The sequence below is a fragment of the Bubalus kerabau genome, chromosome 10 (assembly GCF_029407905.1).
Source record: "Bubalus kerabau isolate K-KA32 ecotype Philippines breed swamp buffalo chromosome 10, PCC_UOA_SB_1v2, whole genome shotgun sequence".
Taxonomy (NCBI): domain Eukaryota; kingdom Metazoa; phylum Chordata; class Mammalia; order Artiodactyla; family Bovidae; genus Bubalus; species Bubalus kerabau.
In genome coordinates this window covers 107,899,224-107,924,224 of record NC_073633.1, presented here as the reverse complement: position 1 = coordinate 107,924,224, position 25,001 = coordinate 107,899,224, and the positions used below count along the sequence as shown (strand labels likewise).

General features: G+C 41.3%; 1 protein-coding gene and 1 pseudogene across 3 annotated transcripts in view; one reads left to right on the top strand and one right to left on the bottom strand.

Annotated features, from left to right (window-relative positions):
- Positions 1–25,001, bottom strand: part of GOLM2 (golgi membrane protein 2) — an 86,064-nt gene that overhangs the window by 52,507 nt on the left and 8,556 nt on the right. For all 3 annotated transcript variants that reach the window (XM_055538936.1, XM_055538938.1, XM_055538939.1), the window contains exon 2: positions 290–344. In XM_055538936.1, coding sequence (XP_055394911.1) covers positions 290–344 — 55 coding nt within the window. The remainder of the gene's footprint in view (positions 1–289; positions 345–25,001) is intronic.
- LOC129622202 (uncharacterized) lies at positions 4,739–4,804 on the top strand (annotated as a pseudogene).

Sequence of the window (25,001 nt, the reverse complement as noted above, 5' to 3'; positions counted from 1 at the left end):
GTCTCTGAAGCAACACCTCAATTTTCTTTAAAGATTCTTTTAACATTTCATTGTATGAAATCTGTCCACAGCACAAGAGTAAAATGCAGATCTCAAATTTTAACTTGTACTTATTATATATAAAACAACATTAAAATTTTTATTATCTATTAAGACAAAAGGAAACATGTTTTGCTTTGAGGAGCTTTGTTCAAAACTCTATTTCATTTAGCTATCTGACTTGAGGATTTCTTAAGTCTTCAGGATTTTAGACATTTAGTGAACTTTAATTTGTAAGTAAGTTTCTTACCCTTTAAATGATGTATGTCTGCCATCTGATATGATATGTTGTTCTGCAGTTTAACCTGAAAAAAAATTGTCTTAATTTTACTAAAGAATATGTAGTTTTGCTTATATTTACCTTTTCCCCCTCATATTCACTTTGAGCTTGATAATAAGTACAAAAGAAAAATATTTAAGTTACGTATGCCACATTTTCCAAAGAGAATTGTAAGTTCTGATTTTGTAATATTCATTTTAAAGTTGCATAAGAATATTAATTTAACTTAATATATAGTACGACATTGTTTGAAAGTTTGAGGTGAATATTGCTTTTTTGAAAAAAAAAAAAAAAAATCAGATTTTTTCCAAAATCTTACCAGAAGATTTTCAACTCTATATTAAGAAAAGAATTAATGCCAAGTCGGAAGTACGTGTTGTTCATCAAGCTCCCCCAAGAGGACAGATACCATTTTTATGCAGGACTCGCTGATGCAGTCATTGTCCCCTGGAAGCCAGTACACAGGAGCGCTGGGAACTGAAAGTGAACCCAAAGCCTCAGACCAAGCCTTACCACTTAATTTAAAAACTAAGACAAGGAATGTCTTAGGATAACAAGCAAAGAACTACAGTGTCTCAGTTCTTGTTTAAACAGGTTTCAGCTAATTGTAAATCCAACTAAAGTTATCACTACAAACAGTTCTCTTGTCAATCTCAATAGTAACATTATTTTGAAAGGCACAGATTGATTTAAGTTGATCAAATGCAGTACCATGAGTGGCAAATGATTACACTAAAGACCACAAATCTCTAAAGAAAAAAATTTTTAATTTTTCATCTTGAAATAATTTTAGGTTCATAGGAAATTGCAAAGATAGTACAGAGAAGTCCCATATACCCTTCACACAATTTCCCCCAGTGGGTACATCTTATATAACTACACAACTTCAAAACCAGGAAACTGACATTGATACAACATGTACAGTTCTATGCTGTCTTATCACACGTATAGATTCATGTAAACACCATCAATACAAGATACAGAATTATGCTATCATTATATAAATATCTCCCTCATGCTATCCTTTACAGTCAAACCCATCCTCCTTCCACACTATTCCTGATCCCAGGTAACCACTAATTTGTTCTCCATCTCTGTAATTTAATCATTTGAAGAATGTTAAATACAATCATAGGGAATGCGGCCTTTTGAGATTCTTTTCAGTCAGCATAAGGCACCTGGGCTTCCCGGGTGGCACTAGTGGGAAAGGACCTACCTGCCGACACAGGAGGCGTAAGAGACCGGGGTCGACCCTGGGTGGGAAGACTCTTCCTGGAGAGCCCCATGGACAGAGAAGCCTGGTGGGCTACAGTCGATGGGGTTGCAAAGAGTCGGACACAACTGAAGCAACTTAGCATACATCAATAGTTCATTCCTTTTTATTGCTGAATAATATTCCATGCTTGGTCACTCATTCATGTCCGACTCTTTGCAACCCCATGGACTATACAGTCCATGGAATTCTCCAGGCCAGAATACTGGAGTGGGTAGCCATTCCCTTCTCCAGGGGATCTTCCCAACCCAGGGATCAAACCCACGTCTCCTGCAGCTCCTATATTGCAGGTAGATTCTTTACTTCTGAGCCACCTGGGAGGTCCAAGTATTTACCAGCTGGCCCTTTATAGAAAAAGTTTCCAATCCCTAGTCTGAACTAACAGAATGAGGACAAGAGATAAATACATGTGAGAGAGATTAAAGGGGAACAACGAATAGTCTGACCAATTGATTAGACTGAGGAGTTAAAGAGAAAGCCTTAGGGTGATGTTTCGGTTTCTAGAGTGAGGGGACTAAGGTGAGCGAGACTGCAGTGCCCCACCACAGGGAGACACGGGGGAAGCAGGCTGGGATGGGAGGAAGACGTGGGGAGATGACGTTCTTCAGATCCGAACCCACTGAATTTGAAGCACTTGTGACACATCCAAGAAGAGATCTTTAATAGGAAGCGGGATGCATTAGTTTGGAGTTGATCTGAGAGCTATGACCAACCTAGACACCATATTAAAAAGCAGAGACATTAATTTGTCAACAAAGGTCCACCTAGCAAGGCTATGGTTTTTCCAGTGGTCATGTATGGATGTGAAAGTTGGACTGTGAAGAAAGCTGAGCGCCGAAGAATTGATGCTTTTGAACTGTGGTGTTGGAGAAGACTCTTGAGAGTACCTTGGACTGCAAGGAGATCCAACCAGTCCATTCTGAAGGAGATCAGCCCTCGGATTTCTTTGGAAGGACTGATGCTTAAGCTGAAACTCCAGTACTTTGGCCACCTCATGCGAAGAGTTGATGCACTGGAAAAGACTCTGATGCTGGGGCAGGAGGAGAAGGGGACGACAGAGGATGAGATGGCTGGATGGCATCACCGACTCGATGGACTGAGTTTGAGTAAACTCCAGGAGTTGGTGATGGACTGGACAGGGAGGCCTGGCATGCCGCAGTCCATGGGGTCGCAAACAGTTGGACTAGGCTGAACAACTGAACTGAACTGATGTGAGAGTTAATAGCATACTAATGGCAATTAAAACCACTGGAATGAGCTCACTGGAAAAGCTGCAAGAGGCAGCAGGAAAAGCTGACACCAGCAGCTGTGTGGTCTGCGATCGAAGGACTGCTCTCTAATAACTTCTAATTAGCCTCTATTTTCTTTCCCACTTCTTTTTCAGTAGCCCCTCTCCAATCTGTGATTTTGCTTTCTGTGGTTCCAGTTACCAGCAGTCAACTGTGGTCTGAAAATTCCGGAAAGAAACAATTCTTAAGTTTTAAATTGTGTGCTGTTATGAAGATGTCCTTTTCATTATAGGGGACTGAAATGCAAAAGTACGAAGTCAAGAAACACCTGGAGTAACAGGCAAATTTGGCTTTGGAATACGGAATGAAGCAGGGCAAAGACTAATAGAGTTTTGCCAAGAAAATGCATTGGTCCTAGCAAACACCCTCTTCCAACAACACAAGAGAAGACTCTATACATGGACATCACCAGGTGGTCAACACCAAAATCAGATTGATTATATTCTTTGCAGCCAAAGATGGAGAAGCTCTATTCAGTCAACAAAAACAAGACCGGGAGCTGACTGTGGCTCAGATCATGAACTCCTTATTGCCAAATTCAGAGTTAAATTGAAGAAAGTAGGGAAAACCACTAGACCATTCAGGTATGACCTAAATCAAATCCCTTATGATTATACAGTGGAAGTGAGAAATAGACTTAAGGGCCTAGATCTGATAGATAGAGTGCCTGATGAACTATGGAATGAGGTTTGTGACATTGTACAGGAGACAGGGATCAAGACCATCTCCATGGAAAAGAAAGGCAAAAAAGCAAAATGGCTGTCTGGGGAGGCCTTACAAATAGCTGTGAAAAGAAGAGAAGTGAAAACCAAAGGAGAAAAGGAAAGATATAAGCATCTGAGTGTAGAGTTCCAAAGAATAGCAAGAAGAGATAAGAAAGCCTGCCTCAGTGATCAATGCAAAGAAATAGAGGAAAACAACAGAATGGGAAAGACTAGAGATCTCTTCAAGAAAATTAATACCAAGGGAACATTTCATGCAAAGATGGGCTCGATCAAGGACAGAAATGGTATGGACCTAACAGAAGCAGAAGATATTAAGAGGTGGCAAGAATACACAGAAGAACTGTACAAAAAAGATCTTCATGACCCAGATAATCATGATGGTATGGCCACTTCACCTAGAGCCAGATATCCTGGAATGTGAAGTCAAGTGGGCCTTAGAAAGTATCTCTATGAACAAAGCTAGTGGAGGTGATGGAATTCCAGTGGAGCTACTTCAAATCCTGAAAGATGATACTGTGAAAGTGCTGCACTCAATATGCCAGCAAATTTGGAAAACTCAGCAGTGGCCACAGGACTGGAAAAGGTCAGTTTTCACTCCAATCCCAAAGAAAGGCAATGCCAAAGAATGCTCCAACTACCACACAATTGCACTCATCTCACATGCTACTAAAGTAATGCTCAAAATTCTCCAAGCCAGCCTTCAGCAATACATGAACCGTGAAATTCCAGATGTTCAAGCTGGTTTTAGAAAAGGCAGAGGAACCAGAGACCAAATTGCCAACATCCGCTGGATCATCGAAAAAGCAAGAGAGTTCCAGAAAAACATCTATTTCTGCTTTATTGACTATGCCAAAGCCCTTGACTATGTGGATCACAATAAACTGTGGAAAATTCTGAAAGAGATGGGAATACCAGACCACCTGACCTGCCTCTTGAGAAACTTGTATGCAGGTCAGGAAGCAACAGTTAGAAGTGGACATGGAACAACAGACTGGTTCCAAATAGGAAAAGGAGTACGTCAAGGCTGTATATTGTCACCCTGCTTATTTAACTTCTATGCAGAGTACATCATGAGAAACACTGGGCTGGAAGAAGCACAAGCTGGAATCAAGACTGCCGGGAGAGATACTCTGGTTTCTCTTCAAAGCATATAAATCTTTCGCCTTTTACTAAAGATTGCCGGGAGAAATATCAATAACCTCAGATATGCAGATGACACTACCCTTATGGCAGAAAGTGAAGAGGAACTAAAAAGCCTCTTGATGAAGGTGAAAGAGGAGAGTGAAAAAGTTGGCTTAAAACTCAACATTCAGAAAACGAAGATCATGGCATCCGGTCCTATCACTTAATGGCAAATAGATGGGTAAACAGTGGAAACAGTGTCAGACTTTATTTTTGGGGCTCCAAAATCACTGCAGATGGTGACTGCAGCCATGAAATTAAAAGACGCTTACTCCTTGGAAGAAAAGTTATGACCAACCTAGATAGCATATTGAAAAGCAGAGACTTTACTTTGCCAACAAAGGTCTGTCTAGTCAAGGCTATGGTTTTTCCTGTGGTCATGTATGGATGTGAGACTTGGACCATGAAGAAAGCTGAGCGCCGGAGAATTGATGCTTTTGAACTGTAGTGTTGGGGAAGACTCTTGAGCGTCCCTTGGACTGCAAGGAGATCCAACCAGTCCATTCTGAAGGAGATCAGCCCTGGGATTTCTTTGGAAAGAATGATGCTAAAGCTGAAACTCCAGTACTTTGGCCACCTCATGCAAAGAGTTGACTCATTGGAAACGACTCTGATGCTGGGAGGGATTTGGGGGCAGGAGGAGAAGGGGACGACAGAGGATGAGATGGCTGGGTGGCATCACTGACTCGAAGGACGTGAGTCTGAGTGAACTCCGGGAGTTGGTGATGGACAGGGAGGCCTGGCGTGCTGCGGTTCATGGGGTCACAAAGAGTCGGACACGACTGAGCGACTGAAACTGAATGAGTAACGTGGTGGAATCTGGGCTGACATGCTGTGTTCTGCCTGGGATCCCTAACCATCGTCATCACCTGCTGCTAACAGCCAACTCACAGCACCACGGCTCGATGACCCAAGATCACCCAAAGCAAGTGCTTCTCCTCCTAACCTATCGCCAAAAGGTCAAGAGCAGCCTAATGCTAGGTCATTCATCTCATCTCATCTGATCATACAGGCATTTCATCATCTCACATCATCACAAGGTGAGTCAAGTAAGAGACATTCTGGGAGGGAGAGAACACATTCATATAACTCTGATTTCAGGATATTGTTGTAACTGTTCTATTTTATTATTACTGTTGCTAATTTCTTACTGGGCCTAATTTAGAAATTAAACTTTATCATAGGTATATATGTATGTAAAAACCTAAGTAAGTCTAGGGTTTAGGCTACCTGTGGTTTCAGGTATACAGTGGGGGTTCTAGGTATACATCCCCTGTGGATAAGGGGGGATTACTGTATTTTCATGATGCACTTTCCTTTTGCATTCTTTACCCTTCCAAAGAACACAGCTATCCTTTATTTTTGTTTATGTTTTCATTACTTTGTTTTTTAATTCATTTTTATGACGCTATTCCAGCTTCTCTGTACTCTCTTTTAAATTCTACTCTTGAAACAGCTAGAGAGATGCTATTTTTGAATACGAGCCTATGAGTGGCCTCAGCTTCCTGGACTGTCTCTTTTATATCCTAAAACTCTTAAAAAAATTTTAATAGAGAAGAGGAAGTTCAATCTATAGACTACGAAAGTACTAAAGGATATTATGAGCAGTGCTACTTTATTCTAATCAGTTTAATTTTCTCTTCAATCTTTTTAATTGAGGATGGAGACGCTGATCCCAACAGCTCATATATACAGTCCTCATATTTCAAAAGCTGCTCTGGAACAATTAAAGAGAAAACCACAGCTTGTCTAAATAAAAGCCTTTCTTAATTCAAATAGAATGAACTTATTTCCCACCTCATTCTTTGGCCGGGTAAAGATTTTCCAGTTAGCTTCTCAGACCCCCTTTACGGCACATCTCATGTTCTCTATTGTTCCTCTCAGTCTTTCCAGCAGGATTCTCACAAAAATCTTATATTCAGTATTTAGTATTAGCAGCAGGTACCAGTTCCCAATTTATCTCACTTCCTGTTAACACCAGTTCCATAGTGCTGCTTATCTCGCCTTCCATGTGCCTTTGAACAGAGCTGCCAAAGATCTACTCAGAGGTCTCTGGTAGATCATTAAACCCAGGAGTTCTCTTCCTTCTACTATCCTGGGTCTGCATAAAGGCTTCTCCCACTTGGTTTCTGATTTTTAATGTTTCCTTCAGTGTCTTCAATCTGTTTTTCTTTACTTTTATGCTTTTCATTAATCATTTCTGCATACAGACAGGTCTCTTTAGTCCTTTAACTTCTTTGGTTTTTAACCCTCAGGGAGCCTTCCCTTAATACTTCCACCACCTCCTCACCTTCAATAGGAAGTTGATTATTTCTCCTCATATTTTTAATTTTCTTGTGTTCCAACAGGAATTTGTTTATCTTTGAAATGATTCTATCAAAACCTCTCAGCTGTTGAGAAATTAATTTGAGTTCTCACTACTGCATGATTGGAAAAAAGGTATTTCACTTTGCCATATATTCTGTTGACCTGGCAATGCTATAAAATACAGATGGTCCTCTGCACCCACCATTTTATATAAAGAATTTGAGCATCCATCTCTGCACAGGGGCTTCTGGAACCAATCCCTTCGGTACTAGCGGACGACTTTTCTTTCTAAACATATTTTAGACCAGTAACAGTGTATAAACCTTAAGAAGGATTATTTAATTCTTATTTTATAAATGGATTCTCATTGTCTGGCTTCTTGGGTTCTTTCTGGTTACTTTCAGACTTTTCCCACAACATCGTTATTTACAATATGAAAGAAAGACACCAAATAATCATTTTCTTTTTTCAAATTTCTTTGGGGATGAGAGACAGATGTGTGTAGATAGACACACATGCACACATATATTGACAAACCCAGCCCCATCTCTTTGTCTAATTTACACCTATGGTCAGATAGACTCCAACCCAGATTTGAACACACCCTCCAGACTCCCTCAATGCTCAAAATGCCTTGCCCGGCTTCAGGGTCTACTGGGTCTTTTAAAAAACAAAGCATTCCCTCAGTTCACAGGCAGTCGTATCTCTAACCAGAGTGTCACTTTGTCTCTTTCTGCCCTCAGGGTTTATCAGAAATGAGCATCTATGAGAACAGAAGCTGTCCCGTGGTGCATCCCCTGCCCATGTCTGGCGCACGGCCTGACCCCGGTGAAAACGGGAAGTGTCCGCTGAAAGCCTCCTTAGACTTCAGTGTTCCGTTTCTTTGCACTACATGTTTTCCTACCCTGAGTTGGACTTTATCCCTACTTGTGTAATTCTATTTATCCTTCAATGCTTCTGAACTCCCTCATTCATTTCCCTTGGTTAAGCTTCCTGGCACCTCTCTCCTTCTGAAGTACTGGTGTGTCTGGCATTGGAGTGCATTTATAATAGGTTGTTTATCCATGCTCCCTTTGGCCTTTTCCATGTTAATCTCTCAAAATGTGTTCCCGATTCTTCCTAAGGCTTTTTCCCCTTCTTCTTCTTCTGAGGCATGTGTTCTCTATGTCTTTTTCCAGTAAGAATTATCTCCTCCTATTTTCTCATAGCCTTTCTTGCTCACCCCAGCTACTTCATCTATTTCCCTTTAACCTTTCTTCCTCCAATACCTAAAACTTAATCTTTATATTTCTACCATCTCCTGCTGAAGCTCTCTTAATGCCTCCCCATCCCACATGGCTACTCTGAATTAATTCTGGCAGCTGTTAACAGCTCACTTGCTCTGCTTTTCTTTTCATTCTGGGACCTTGAAAATGGCTCAGCTGTTTCACAGGCATAATGAATGTGCCTGCTTCACTTTCATTATGACCTGTTCTCAGGCAAATCAGCTCAACTATATGACCACTGATCCCAAAGGCTACAGACAATTGGCTTTTTAGAGATGTCATTTCTGGCTCCTTTTCCTTCACACTAGAACCATTTTTCCTGATTATATCTCATACTCAGATGATTTCTAGAAACAATTCTATCTTTAGTATTATAACTGCCAAACCTGATGCTCACAATCTCCTGGGGAGCTTTAAGAAAAACATACAATGACTCCCCTCCCCTACTTCACTCTCCCCTCCCCAACTCCAGTCTGACTCAGCAGCCTGGAGATGGGCCTCAGAATCTTTTTTTTTTTTTTAAGCTGAAGTGATTCTGATAAATAACCATATTCAGCAATTACTCATCTACAGTATGTCTTTGACTGGCACCTATATGAACTGGATCAAAATGGAAAATTATTAATAATAAGTACTAAATACTTATTCAGTGCCAGGCCTTGTGCTAAGCTAAATGCAGTAATACAAATATTATTGTGGTTAGTCCTCTGAGGCAGGTTCTGCATTTCACAGATGCATCACACAACTACAGTAGGTTCTGAGTATTCTTCCTAGTAGTCCCAAACCAAAGTCTGTATTCGTGACCACCATATATACACTAGATCAATAGTTAGTAGGTATCTATAACCTTTTGATTTCTTATTCCTCATACATTGCACACATATAATTCAGTCAACATTCCAAACACATCTGCAACTTTTATTGATATTTGATCTCATGAAGCAAGTTTTAGTTTAAGCTATTTATTGATACTTGATCTCATGAAGCAAGTTTTAGTTTAAGCTATACTAAGTTACATTTTTAAAGAGAATAAGATAAGGTCTTTGGTCTTGGTTGGCTATAATGAATCATTACAAAGGTTTTTATTTACTCATTCTTTTTTTGATAAGTCATTTATAAAGCATATACTGAGCATCCACTATGTGCTAGGCCTGAGGATATGCAGGATTTGGTTTTGGTCACAAAGAATCATTAAATTTTGTTTATTCATTCATTCTGTGAGGCAGTCTTAAGGAAAGCATTAACTGAACACCTGATAAGTGAACGACACCGTAGAAGGCCTAGAGATACAGCAATATATAAGAAATGGGACAGAGGTCTGGATAAAGGATAAACATTTTGGAGTCATGAGCATAACTGAAGTTTTCTGCACAGATATGATTACTTCAGAAAAGGACAGAATAAGAGAAGAGGATCTCAAATATAAAACTATGAACTTTATTTTATTTATTTTTTTTTTTTAAACTATGAACTTTAATACTTAATAGGAGAGAAGCCAGCAAAGGAGACTGAGAGCCGAGAAGAGGAAAACAGGAGCGTCTGCGCCACGCAGGACCAGAGCGCAGTGCTGGGCAAAGACGTCGAGATATTAGGAGCAGGAGGAGAAAAATGCAGATGTGAGCAAAGGCAATTTTCTGTTCAAGAAATGTGACTGGGGAGGGCAAGAAAGACTCAAGTATATTTTAAGTGCTGAGGAACAAGTATAGATAAAAGGATTGAATGTAACAGGGAGACTGGATTAGTAATAGAAAAGGGTCTTTGAAAAATGTAAAGGAGACTGGATCCATAGAACAGGTGGAGAGGCTGGTCTTGGAGGAAGAATGAACCCTTTTGTATTCTAACAAGGAGGAAAGAGACATGGGTGGAGATGTAGGTATGCCTGCAGATTTGTTAGTGTGGTAGCTCCTGTTCAATTCTTGGTCAAGCAGGAAATAAGATTATCTGTTGAGGTCAAGGAGAAGAGGAATTTAAAGAGACTCAGGGTCTGAGGCCGAGAAGGCAATGGCACCCCACTCCAGTACTCTTGCCTGGAAAATTCCATGGGCAGAGGAGCCTGGTAGGCTGCAGTCCATGGGGTCGCAAAGAGTCGGACATGACTGAGCGATTTCACTTTCACTTTTTACTTTCATGCACTGGAAAAGGAAATGGCAGCCCACTCCAGTGTTCTTGCCTGGAGAATCCCAGGGACGGGGGAGCCTGGTGGGCTGCCATCTCTGGGGTCGCACAGAGTCGGACACGACTGAAGCGACTTAGCAGCAGCAGCAGCAGCAGCAGGGTCTGAGGAGGGCAGAAGTTTGAAAGTTGTTGGAATGAGTGTGTTGACTAGAGATACGTAATTTGTAAGGTGCTGCTGAAAACCCACCTGAGGTAGCTGATCATAAATTTCTATAAGTACCAGTCTGGTTATAAGAATTTCTCCAGCTGCACTTGAAGTAGACATGTTAAAAAAAAAATGGCAAGACACCAAAACAATAGACCATGGAATCTTAGCTGCATAGAGAGGAAAGGAAAGAATAAACAAGGATTCTGGAAAGGAAGAAAAAAGGATCAGCACTCTAGGTGAAACTGAAAAACAAGGATAGTTTGTTTGGCAGTTCTAATCTTTTTTTTTTTTAATATATTCTCCCAAGAATACACGTATTTGAAGTTTATAAACTTTCAAGGATTTGAAATCTTATGTCAGGTTCATGTTAGAATGAAATAATAGCCAGGCTGTTTGTACTCACTAATGTAGGGTAATATTTCTAACTCTCATCCCAGGTACTTTGTAGGACTGCTCCTCCCCAATTCTTTCAAAACTGGGTCAAGGGGGGACAATGAGGGCTTTCCTGGAGGCTCAGACTGTAAAGAACCTGCCACAAGGCAGAGATCCGGGTGTGATCCCTGGGTCAGGAAGATCCCCTGAAGCAGTGGATGTCAACCCACTGCAGTATCCTTGACTGGAGAATGCCACGGACAGAGGAGCCTGGCGGGCTACAAGTCCACGGGGTCACAAAGAGTCGGACACAACTGAACCTGCAAGCATATAATGAAATGTGAGCAAAATGACAGGAATCACTTGCAGGCATAAGTAATTACAGGGAGCACAATTCACCACTCTCTCATTTTACCAAAGCCACCAACATTTCAGATGGTGGCTGCTCGATCCTCTAGGGTCCTAAAATGACAAAGACACAGGGCAATGCCTCCAGTCGACCCACAGAGGGCATGCCGAATATCAATTTTAAGCCACATCAGAGGGTGCCAAGGGCTTCCCAGCGAGCGCCAGCGGTAAAGAACCCGCCTGTGAAAGCAGGAGACATAAGAGACACTAGTTCGATCGCTGGATCGGGAAGATCCCCTGGAGGAGGGCATGGCAACCCACTCCAGTGTTCTTTCCTGGAGAAGCCCACGGGCAGAGGAGCCTGGCGGGTGCAGTCCATGCTGTTGCAAAGAGTCAGACACGACTGAGCACAAGAGGGTGCAGATGACGGACTAAGAAAGGGAAGGAGAGAATGACAGGTGGGTAAGGAATGCAAGGCCGATTCGCAAGGCAGACCACACTGGAAAGTATGAGAGCAAGTCTCCTCCTTAACGTCAAGCCCATAAGGCATTTCCATTTGCACATTTCACTAATTTCTGAAACTTGAAATGTAAAAAAAAAAAAAAAATTAGAGGTTTCTCGACAAGTTAGCACCCTTTCTCAACTTTCCCATTACTTTCAGGGGCTTCTTCATCCTTTGGCTCTCCTGCCTCTTATCTCTTCTCATCCTGTCCACCAGTCCATTAGTGCCTGTAACTATATGATACAAGCTAGCACCAAGTGCAGGGAATTCCCTGGCGGTCCCCTGGTTAAGATTCAGTGTTTTCACTGCCATGGGCCCATGTTCGATCCCTGGATGGGGAACTAAGATTCCATAAGCTGTGTGGTATGGCCAAACACAATAAATTAAATAAATACAAATTATCACCAAGGCCTGCCAGTTCTTCTGCCCTGTCTCTCAGATCTGACCCTTAACTTATTCTATGTTCATGCCAACTACCTACAGGGACCATTTTCATATAGCTGCACTAGAACATAAGCTCAGCATTATTACTGCATAAATAAATGAAGATATCTAATCTATCATCTGTCTCTTCCCCATTTTATTTATTTCCTAACAGAAGCGAGAAACATCTTTGGAAAAACTTTGTTTTCCATCAAGTCTTTCCACTAGGCAAGATCCAACAATAGAATACTATTATTCCTAGTGTGTAGAATATAAAATTCTGCTACTGAAGATTTAATGCCTTCCACAAAGTGGATAACCACAAAGTGATAACTCTATCCAGTTATCAGAAATGGTCTCTTTGACATAGTCAAGTTAGTTTTAACCATCTATAATGACTAGATTCCTCTTTCCTATGTCCGTTTATATCAGCAGATAGTAGTAATGGGGGTCAGGAAAACTGTCTGGGTTCTGGATATATGGATTGTGAAGCTAAGCCAACAGAATTTGCTGATAAGCTGGAAGTAGGGGTGAGAAAGGAGGAGTCAAGAACAACTCCTAAGTTTCTGGTCTGATAAACAAAGGGGTCACCACTAACTTCTCTGGGAATGGCTGTGAGTAGATGTTCTGGGATTGGGAAAATACCAGGGCTTTGGCTTTGGACAGGTAAGTCCAAAACCCCAGCTGCACTCAACAGAAAATGAGTAGGGAGTTCAAGATGATATCAAGGGATATCAAGAGATATCAAGCCCAGAATTTAAGAGAACAGTTTGCTGTTGTTTAGTTGCTAAGGAGTATTCAACTCCTTGTAACTCCATGGACTGCAGCACACCAGGCTTCCCTGTCCCTCACTAGCTCCTGGAGTTTGCTCAAACTCATGACTCATTTGGTGATGTCATTCAACCCTCATTCTCTGTCACCCCCTTCTCTTCCTGCCTGCAATCTTTCCCAGCATCAGGGTCTTTTCCAATCAATCAGCTCATGGTATCAGGGGGCCAAACTACTGGAGCTTCAGCATCAGTCTTTCCAATGAATATTCAGGACTGATTTCCTTTAGGATGGACTGGTTAGATCTCCTTGCAGTTCAAGGGACTCTCAAGAGTCTTCTCCAGCACCACAGTTTGAAAGCCTCAATTCTTCAGTGCTCAGACTTCTTTAAATAGATAGTATATAGGTAGTATTTAAGTAAATGTCAATAGGAGCTCTCCAAGAGACTGAGTATAGATAAGGAAGATGTCACAGGACTAAGTCTTGGGGCATTTCCTTTGAGGAGAAAAAGGAAGAAAAAAAATGGAAAAGAAGGAATGGATAAAATGCAGAAGAAAAGCTTGATTTCCTGAAAGCCTAATTCAAAGAAGAGGAGGAGGGAGTGGCCAACTTATCCAATGCTGTTTATAGGTGAGCACGGTGATGACTTATGAATCAACAAGCGGATCAAACAGCACTGAGCCACTGGCACCGTGGAGAGGGCACTGGTGCTACGGCAGGGGCAGAACCTGGCAAGAGAGGATCCAAGGGCAATATATCTAGGCTGTCTCCAGCATAGGCTGCCAGAAGAATTTACTTTCAACAGTAATCCTTCTACTTAGCAGGAGGCCAATAGGGTTTGAGCTCACTCTCTGTGAAAGTTATCTCATTATTTTCAAGTAAAAAAACTGATCACAGAATTAGTCCTTGGTCCTCTGACATGGATTTTTCCAGAAATAACTGTATTAGAAAGCTCACTTCAGTTCTTAGCACCTAGAGCGAGTACATCCTCAATTTTCTAAGGTTCCAATTTAAGAGAATTTTGTTCCGTTAATGAAGCGAATTTTTTCTATGTGCAATTAAATGTGGTTTAATTTTATGCCACTACAAGAAGTTTTATATTAAAGTTTTTTCTCATATTGAAAAAAACCAACTCATTTTCAGCTATAGACTGGGAAGAAGGGAAATGGAGAACGTTGTTGAGTAGGTATAGCATTTCAGGTCTACGAGATGAAAAAGTTCTAGGGATCTGTTTCACAACACGCAGCTAACACTGAAAGTGAAAGCCGCTCAGTCGTGTCCAGCTCTTTGCAACCCCCAGGACTGTAACCTGCCAGGTCTTTGTTCATGGGATTCCCCAGGCAAGAATACTGGGCAGCCATTCCCTTCTCCAGGGGATCTTCCCAACCCAGGGATTGAACCCAGGTCTCACGCATTGCCAGGGGATTCTTTACCATCTGAGCAACCAGCTAACATTACTATTTAAAATGATTATGATGTAAATTTAATTAAATTTGATTAAAAATGATTAAGATGTAAATTTTACATTATGTGGGGTTTTAAAATCACAAGTAAAAAAATTCTTTTACAGACATCACATCCTGCTGGCAAATAAATCTAAAATAATAAATAACTGGAGGCACGGCAGATACCATAACAATATTTGAGGAGTAAAATGTGCTTTGTTTGTGGGAGGGGCACCATTTAAGGAAGTAAAACGTTACGAAACTTTTCTCACTAAGCTGTAAAATAGTTTCCCATTTTCCCTGCAGTTAAGGTAAGAGATGCTGTACAGCATTAGCGCAGCACACGCTACAGGAAGGGCTCATTTATAAGCAGATTATGTGCAAGCACAAACTACCTTGCAGAACTTGGTATGAAAGTTTACTTTATATTCTTTAGTCATATAGTCTTTCAAGGTTTTCCCCAGGTCTTTTTACTTGATTCTCTAGTAACTCTCTTTCATCCCTTGATTTTAGCTGCTCTTCTGTGGATCTTTCTTAAAACTTAAAATAACAGCAGCAAGAATAGAGAATAATAGATCTGAAAGGCTGATTAATTTGATATTTATCATGAAACTGTAAGGCAGACGGGGCCTGCACTTCCCATTTTATAGGGAAAGCTAAACTTTTTAAAAGTGATTTTCCTCTGATCTCATACCAAATGTTAAAACTAAAACCTAGGTCTTCTGATTTCCAATCCAGTATTTTTTCCACTATACCACAGTTACTTTCTCAGGTGGAGGATAATAAACAGCAAAGAATAAGAGATTAGTTTTGCAACTGGTCATAGTTAACCTTTTTAATGAATGATCTAGAAAACATTCACAGAGCAAAAAAATGAAGTTGGACCCTTACGCTGCACGATACAGGAAGATTAACTCAAATAGATCAAAAACCTAAATTTAAGAGCTAAAACTATAAAACTTTTAGAAGAAAACATAGGGGAAAACCTTTATGACCTTTGATTTGGTAACAGTTTTTTAAATATGACACAAAAAGCACAGGCAACAAAAGAAATAAATAAATAAAATTACACTTTATTAAAGCTCAATTTAATAAATTAAATTTTATTTATTAAACTTTTGTACATCACAGGACACTATCAACAGTGAGAAAACAGCCCACCAAGGGAGGAAATATTTTCAAGTCATTTATCTGACAAGGATTTACTATCTAGACTACATAAAGAATTCCTACAACTCAACAGAAAACGCTTCAAAAATGAGCAAAGGACTTGGACAGAGATTTCTCGGAAGAAGATAAAAATGGTCAAGAAACACATGAAAACAGATTAAACATCATTAGTTCTTAGAGAAAAGCAAATCAAAACCACAAATGGGATACTATGAGGATGGGCTATCATTTCAAAACAGGGCGTTGAATAACATGTGTTGACAAGGATATAGAGAAACTGGAACCCTTGTACATTGCTGGTAGGAGTCTAAAATGGTACAGCCACTGTGGAAAACAGTTTGGTGCTTTCTCAAAAAAGTAAACATAAGATTACCATATGAGCCAGCAATTCCACTTCTAGGTATATACCCAAAAGAACAGAAAATAGAGATTCAAAAACAGACTTATATATGAGTGTTCAAAGGAGTATTAATCACAGTAGTTAAAAGGTAGAAACAACTCAAGCCAGAAGAATGGATAAAGAGAATGTGGTATACACATACAATGGAATGTATTAAGTCCTAAAGAGGAATGAAGTTCAGATACATGCTACAACACAGATAAACCTTGAAAGCATTATGTCAGTGAAATAAGCCATACACAAAGGACAAATGCAGTATTATTCCACTCATATGAAGAATCGAGAATAGACAAATTCATGGAGACAAAAAACGAGAATACAGGGTACCAGGGTTTGGGAGAGGTGGACAGTTATTGCTTAATGAGTAAGGAATTTTTGCTTAGGATGGTGAAAAGTTCTGGAAACAGTGGTGATGGTCATACAACACTGTGAATGTACTCAATGCCAAAAAATTGTAAACTTAAACATGGTTAAAACAGTAAATTTCATGTTATGTAAATTTTACCACAATAAAAAAATTAATAATGAAGAGTCCAGTCCTAAACAGCTTTATCTGCAGCCACAAATTCCCTTCCTTTCCCACCACATGTACCCGGCATTCCACTCTCCTACTGAACCGCCCTTAGAGGGACAACTCCCTTTCAAGCCTCCTGGCTTCACTGCGCTCACTGCTTTCTAAGTCTGGCTGGTGAGCTACTCTTCATCCATGAGGACTCATCTTTAGCGAGTCCTTTCTTTCCTGACCTCCTGAAGCAGTTAAATCAATTGTTCCTCTATACTCTCAAATCCCTTTGTAGACAGTTCTGACGTGGCATTTAATCACGCATTATGGGTCATTTCTCGGTGTGTCTCCGCCATTAGATCAAGTTCCTTGAGGACGAGCACTGAATCTTATCTTTCTATTCCTAGCACCTAGTACATGGTAAACACACAACTTTCCCAAATAAGTGACTTATGTATACCATGTACTTTGATAAATCATAAAGCACTATATCAGGAAAAGAACTTATTTAGTTCTACCCTTTATGAACTTAAGTTATTAATAGTTTTCAGTTTATGAAACAAGTCCCTGATGATATGCAGTACATAAGACAAATGAATTTTTTCATTATGTTCCCATTAACTAATTCTAAGGTTTTCTTCTCTTCATATAAATGCTATTGAACCAGGAAAATATTTTTGAGTTTCTAACTAAACAAAATACTAATCTAGATGTATTATTACATGTTTCAAGGAAAAGATACATTCAATAAAGCCAAAAAGATAATGATTGATAATGACTGCCTTTACATAAGAATATTTCAATTATGTCTTCCAGAAAAGTAGTGTAATCAGATATGTGGATAATACCGCTGGTAGCCCAGCATATATAAAGACATGCTTTAAGAGCCACAGCAAATTGCTGAATCAATCACCAAATATTTACTGAGTCCACACGTAGGGCATAGTACCAAATATGTTAGGTGCTTACAAAATTTAGACTAGATTATTTTCAGAGTCAAGAAATTCACAATATAAAATTGGAAGACATGAAAAAATAGATCCAGCATAAATGTACAGATATGATTATACACTCAACATTCATTAACCAGGTATAAACTAGGTACTTAAAACATATACAGATTAAGAAACATGGACTCTGCTCAAGAATTAAGTAATGTCATGCCAGGAACTGTGGGAATACAAAGATGAACAAAACACATAAGCCCTATCTGGACCACAATCAAGTTATGGAGAGGTAATCCTAAGTAGGTAATTACAGCAATTAACGCTGATAACTCTTCCTCCAAACTCTCCCCTTGGCGAACACACCACCACACCAGGCAGCCTTTTCTTTTCCTCTCTTCCTGCTGTCGGTCATTCAAACCTGCTTCTCCTCTGCTGTGCCCTGCCACGCTGCAAAGCTCCATCTTACACATTCATCTCACTCTATAACCTAGGCCATTCCTATGATTTCAACAACCAAAATCTTTTCCTAGGTTGTCCTTTCTACTGAATTCCAAAAGGGCATTTTCAACTACCTACTAAATATTTCAGATTCCTCAAACTCGACTTAAACTTGCACTCCTCTCAAACTAACTTCTCATCTCGTTCCTGCCTCAGGTCACAGCGCCACCATCAGCATCGCCAGCGCCATGGGATTCATCTTTGCCTCCCCAATCACACACCAAACGCATCACAAACTCGTGTTAATTCTACTTCTCTCCGCTTCTCTGTCTTAATGGCCCAGTGCTTCTCCATCACGGGGCCGCTAGCATTTGCAGTAGAGCAGCCCTTCGTTGGGAGAAGGCGATGGCACCCATTCCAGCACTCTGGCCTGGGGAATCCCATGGACGGAGGAGCCTGGTGGGCTGCAGTCCATGGGGTCGCCGAGAGTCACTGGGCGACTTCACTTGCACTTCTCAGTTTCATGCATTGGAGAAGGAAATGGCAACCCACTCCAGTGTTCTTGCCTGGAGAATCCCAGGGACAGGGGAGCGTGGGCTGCCATCTGTGGGGTCGCAGAGAGTCGGACACGACTGAAGCAACTTAGCAGCAGCAGCAGCAGCCCTTCATTGTCGGGACTCTGCTCTGCAATACAGAGCTCCTACCATTCCTGGCTCTACACCTAAACCCATTACCACTCCCCAGCCACCAATACTAACGAAAATGCCTCCTGAGGCTGGTAAGCACAGAATTACACAATGTGCTTAGTTGAAGACTCCATTATCCTCCAACTGTACTACTGGAAAAAAGTTTTTAAATAAAAACCTATATTTATTTTTCCTGTATCTACTTTTTCACCTCTCTAATCACTTCTCTATTCTGCAGCCAGAGGTTTTAAGCTGTCTGCTAAAGTAACTCCTCTATTTAAAGTCCTTCCATGCTTCCAATTGTAGGAGAAAGCATTTAGTCTCTTGCCATTAAATACAATGTTAGCTGTGGGGTTTTGATAGAGACCTCTGATGAATATGAGGAAGTTTCCTTCTATTGCTCCTTTGCTGAGAGTTTTTATCATGAATGTGTGCTCAACTTTGTTAAATACTCTCTCTGCAAGGATATTCAATGTCACTACTTCTATTTAACATTATACTGGAGGTCCAAGCCAGAACAGTATGGGGAAGAAACATAAAAAGCAACCAACTGGAAAGGGGGGAAAACTGTCTTTATTTGCAGATGACATGACCTTGTCCAGAAATAATTTTAAAGAATCTACTGGAAAAACCACTACTACTGAGTTCTAATGGCTTTTTGTAGAATCCTTAGAACTCCTGAGATGCCATTAGTGCTAGAACTAAGTCCTAGAGCAGGGAGACAATCAACATACAAAAATTAATAGCTCTATTTATACACCTGCAAAGAAGAAGTGGAAAATGGAATAAGCACAATTCCATTTTTTATAGCATCAAATACATGAAATACTTGGGGATAAATGTAATAAAATATGTGAGTCTTGAACACGTGAAAAGTGTCAAATGTGCTGCAGGAACACAGAGAAGATCTACAACACAGAGACACTCCGTGTTCGTGGACTGCAGTAATCAATACGGTGAAGATTCAGTTCACTCCAAATTGATTTACAGAGACTGATTATGGGTTGAGTTGTATTCCCTAAAAGGTTACGTTGAAGTCCTAGCAGCCGCCGCCCCCAGTACTGTGACTGTGCCCTTACCTGGAAACCATGCGTTGCAGATGTAATCAAGATGTAGGCATGCTGAATTAGGGTAGGCCTTAATCCAGTGTGGGCTTCCCAGGTGGTGCCAATGATAAAGAATCTGCCTGCTAATACGGCAGACATAAGAAACATGGGTTCATTTCCTGGGTCATGAAGATCCCCAGAGGAGGGCATGGCAGCCCACTCCAGTACTCTTGCCTGGAGAATCCCATGGACAGAGGAGCCTGGCGGCCACAGTCCATGGAGTCTCAGAGTCGAACACAAACAACCAAAGTGGCTCAGCACAGAGCACACACGTGCAATCCTCGATTAATGCAAAATAACTAGTCCTTGTAAGAAAATAAAACAGAACTAGGAAGAGAACTCCACATGAAGAGACGGAGATACACAAGCATGTTGGGAAGACAACCATGGAAGACGGTGACAGAGACTGAAGTTACGCTGCCTTAAGCCAAAGAACACTTGAGGTTATCAAAAGCTAGAAGAATCTTCCCCTAGAGGCTCCAGTGGAAGCACAGTCTTGCCAAAACCTTAATTCTGGACGTCTACTCTCCAAAACCGCAAGACAATCAAGTTCTGTTTTTAAGCTATCCAGTTTGTGGTTCTTTGTTACAGCAGCCCTAAGAAACTAATACACACAGTGACTACTCAAAAGTTATTTGATGTGTTGGCAAGATAACTGTTCTTATATAATAATACATAATTTTGCTCTCTATATATAATTTTATATATTTTAAAACTATATATAGGTACATAATGTGTGGCAATGCAGTTTAGTGGAAAGGATTTATGGAATCAAGCAGATCTGAGTTTAGGATTCTGCCATTTTCTCACCTAATCCTGTTTCTTCAACCATAAAATGAGAAGAATTATTGGAAATACATAAAAGCCTGTCTACTACAGACTGACATTTAATGTTAGTTCCTTTATTTCCTGTACTGGAAGAGTTAACCTTGAAGAGTTTTTTTTCCTTTTGCCGTGCCACATGGCTTGTGGGGTCTTAGCTCCCCATCCAGGGATGGCATCTGTGTTCCCTTCAGCGGAAGCGTGGAGTCCTAACAACGGGGAAGTCTCTGATCTTACAGTAAAACCGAAATATTTTAATTGACAAAAATATATTGATCACACAATGTACTCTGTACTACAAAGATCTTGGACACATGTCCCCGCATTTCTTTCATCTTCCTTTCTTATTTCCTTATTTCTCTGCTTCTTCTTGCTCACATGATAAGGGTCAGAGTAATCTCAGGAGGTTCCATGAAGATCATAAAACTGATTCTTGAAAAATGTTGGTTACAATTTAAACAGAGAAAAACCTAAAGGAACATTCAAGGAGATTCCTTCCACCCACCCCAGAGAGGAAAGAAACGATTCATATAATGTGGTGATGCGGTATATGTCCTCTAATACAACAGGAAATACTTGAACTGTAACTTCATTATGCAAGGAACGATGTTTGTGAATGAAGACCACAGGTTTCCGCATTTTGGCTTCCTTGTAAGAGAATTAACGTTCCATTTGACTGAAGTTTGTGCTCCTCTTGGCACAGGCAAGGCAGGCAGTAATTTTAGTTTCTCATGATGCTTTAAGTTTCTCTAAAGTGTTTCCCTTTTTCTGTTCAACTTCAGTGATTCCCACTACTCTGCCTTCCCGCTCACAGATCCGTTCCTCTGTATCATCGAATCTACTGCTGATTCCTTCTAGTGTGTTTTTCATTTCAGTTATTGTATTCTTCATCTGGTTCTTTTTTTATATTTTCTCACTCTTTGTTAAGAACTTCTAGCTTCTCACTCTGCTCGTTCAATCTTCTCCCGAGTTCTCTGAACGTCTTTACACTCGTTACCTTGAACCCTGTACTGGGCAGGTTGCCCATCTCCACTTCACTGAGCTCTTTTGGGGTTTTATCTTGCTCCTTCATTTGGAAGATACTCGTCTGTTGCCTCATTTTGCCTAATTTACTGTTTTTATTTCTAAGTATCTGGTAGGTTGGTTTCATTTCCCAACCTTGGAAAAGTGGGCTTCTGGAGATGTCCTCTGCATCCCAGCAGGACACTGCCCTCCGGTCATCAGAGCCATGTGCTCGAGGGGAGCCCCCTGTCCGGGCCATGCGGGTCGTGGTAGTGGTCTACTGGGGGCCGTCTGACAGGTGCGGCTGGCCCCAGTCCCATCGGTTGCCAGGCCATTCCTTGTGTGGAGGCTGCTGGCCCCTGGTTGGTGAGGCTGAGGGCCCCGGGACCCGAGGGCTGGTGCTGGCCCGCTGCTGGGTGGGGCTGGACACCGGGGTAGCTAGCTAAGGGGCTGAAGGTGGTGCTGGCCTGCTGGGAGGTAAGTCTGGGGCCCAAGAGGTCCCTGGGGCTAGTGATAACCTGCTGGCAGGCTGAGCAGGGTTCCCAGGGCTCTGACTGTAGGGCCCTGGGGGTCTTGGGGCTGGCAGTGGCCTGATGCTCGGCAGGGCTGGGGCTCCGGGACTGGTGCTGGCCTGTTGGTAGGTGGGCTGGGTCCTGCTACCGGGGGCTGCACTGACACCATTCTCCATCCGATACATCTGTTCTAAACATGTCTTCCAACCCATGACTTGCTTTTTCTTTCATTTTTTTAAAAAAATAGTGCATTTTGAAGAACAAAGCTTTTAATTTCGATAGTCAAATTTATCTATTTTTCTCTTTATGGTTCATGCTTTTTATGTCCTCAAAAACCCACACAAATCCAAAGTCACATATATTTTCTCCTGTGTTATCGTCTAGAAAATCTATAGCTTTACCTTTTACGTTTAGGTCCATGAGCCAAGTTAATTTTATTTGTTTATGTTCTGAAGTAGCACAAGTTATATACCACCACCACCCACCCCACCACCATAAAGATATCCAGTTGCTTTAATATCTTTTGTTGAAAAGACTTCCCTTTCCTCATTAAACTGCCTTGGCACTTTTGCCAAAAATTAATCGACCATATATCTGTGGGTCCATTTGTGCACTCTGCTCCATCCCAGTGATTTATATGCCCATTCTTTTCAATAACTCCACAGTCTTGATTACTGTAGGTATAAGCTCTCCTACTTTGTTCTTTGAAAAATTGTTTTGGCTATTCTAGGTTATTTGTATTTCCATACATTTCGGTACCAGCTTGTCAGTTTCTACAAAAAAAAATAAAATAACCTTCAAAAGTCTGCCAGAGTTTTTAGTGAATCTAATATCAGTTTCCTAGAGCCATTATAGCAAAGTATCAGTATTCTTGCCTGGGAAAACCGAAGGTCAGAGGAGCCTGGGGGACTACAGTCCTATAGTCCACAGTCCTGGGGTCGAAAAAGAGTTGGACACACCTTAGCAACTAAACACCAACAAAATAAACCACAGGCCCAATGACTGAAACAACCAAAAATATTCTCGCAGTTCTGCAGTCTAGAAGTCCAAAAATGAGTTGTCTATAGGACCGTGTTCTCTATTTGAAGGCCCTAAAGGAGGATTCTTCTTTGCCCTTTTCTTAGCTTCTCGTGGCTGCTGACAATCCTCGGCATTCCTTGGCTTATAAATGCATCACTCTAGTCAAGGCCTCCATCTACATGGGGCCTTCTTCCCTGTGTCTCTCTACGTATCCAAATTTCCTCTTCTTATAAGGACATAAGAAACTGGATTAGAGTCCACTCTAACCCTATAACCTGTAACACTTTGTATCAGCACTAATGACTATCAAGAACTCATTGGGAAAAAATTTTAAATATGGTCCTTCCTCGAGTAACTTAAAAATTGTGTTGAGAAGACAAAGTTAACATTTAGGAAGCTATCAGTGAAAAATGAAAAACAAAATAATTTAGAGTGCTTCAAACAATAAATGTTAACTGTGTATAAAAAAAGCACGCGCCAGGTCAGAAGTCAGAGGGCTTCATGGTCGACGTACCGAAAGGCTGGTGTAACAGAAAAGAGGCGAGAGGCTAAGAGTCCGGCAACAGGAGCAGAAGTGCAGGAGCAGGGACTGACACAGAAAGGCAGGCGAGGAGACAAAGGTGAGCAAAGCAGCACATCTGCAACAGTCCAGGTCAGGAGACAGCGGGACAAAGTCGCAGAGGCCTCCATGGAGGCCGTAAAGGCTGGACAGCAGAGGTCTGATTTGACACAGGGAGCGACACCACTACCCCAGAAGTCAGGCAGGAGGCAGAGCTGGTTTGCTCAAGAGGGCAGGACGCACTGAAAGAAACAGAGCTCGGGGCAAGGAGGCTGGTGAGGGAGCTCCTGCTTCCTTTCCAATCAGTTCTCTATTCTGCAACCAGGGTGATTTTTTTTAAAATTCAATTTGACCAAGTATCTCCTCTGCATGTTGAATCACTGAGTCTGAGATGCTCAAGGAATCAAAGATGATACCAAAATGTCTAACCCCAGTCTCAATAATGGCTGCATGAGCGTTACAGGGACCAGGAAGGCAGGAAAGGGATGCAGTCTGGGAAGGAGGCATTAGCTCTGTATGGTTTATGAATAATTTGAGGTGGCAATTAAATGACAGCTAGAATTTGGCCAGGTTATGATGGGGAAGGCAAAGGCAGGAATATTCATGTGTAGAGTGTTAGAAAAACTGCACAAGGCTGCTCTTCAAATTCCAGAGGCAGGCATCAGTGGAGGAGGAAATGGCAACCCACTCCAGTATTCTTGTCTGGGAAATGCTATGGATGGAGGAGCCTGGTGGACCACAGTCCATGGGGTCACAAAGAGTCGGACCCTTTGTGACTAAACAACAAAAAAAAGGCAGGTGTTGGGGAGTCAGCTGAGACAGGCATGAGAGGAGTCAACTAGGCCTGTTCAGAAAAAGACCAGGAAAGGTGGCAAGGGTGGAGTCAGACAGCGGGGCAAAGGGCAAGGCAGGCCGGCTAGAGCTGGGACCGGATCTTAAGCAGGAACACGGACGGAATCCCATCCTGGAAAGAAGGCCGGTCAGAAATAAGGAAGCAGTTGTGGAATAATAGCTAACGTAACACTAAACATTTTTTTTTTAACAATATGGTATGTTCAAAGCATATAAATGACTTTATCCATTGAAACTTCACAAGAATGAGAGAGGTGACCATTACTGTCCTCATTTTACAGATGTGGAACGAAGGCTTGCCCAAGGTTCCACACACATTAAATGGCAGAGCCAGGACTTGAGATCACGGTGAGTGCAAGTCGCTCAGCCGTGTCCGACTCTTTCGACCCCAGGGACTGTACAGTAGAATTCTCCAGGCCAGAATACTGGAGTGGGCAGCCTTTC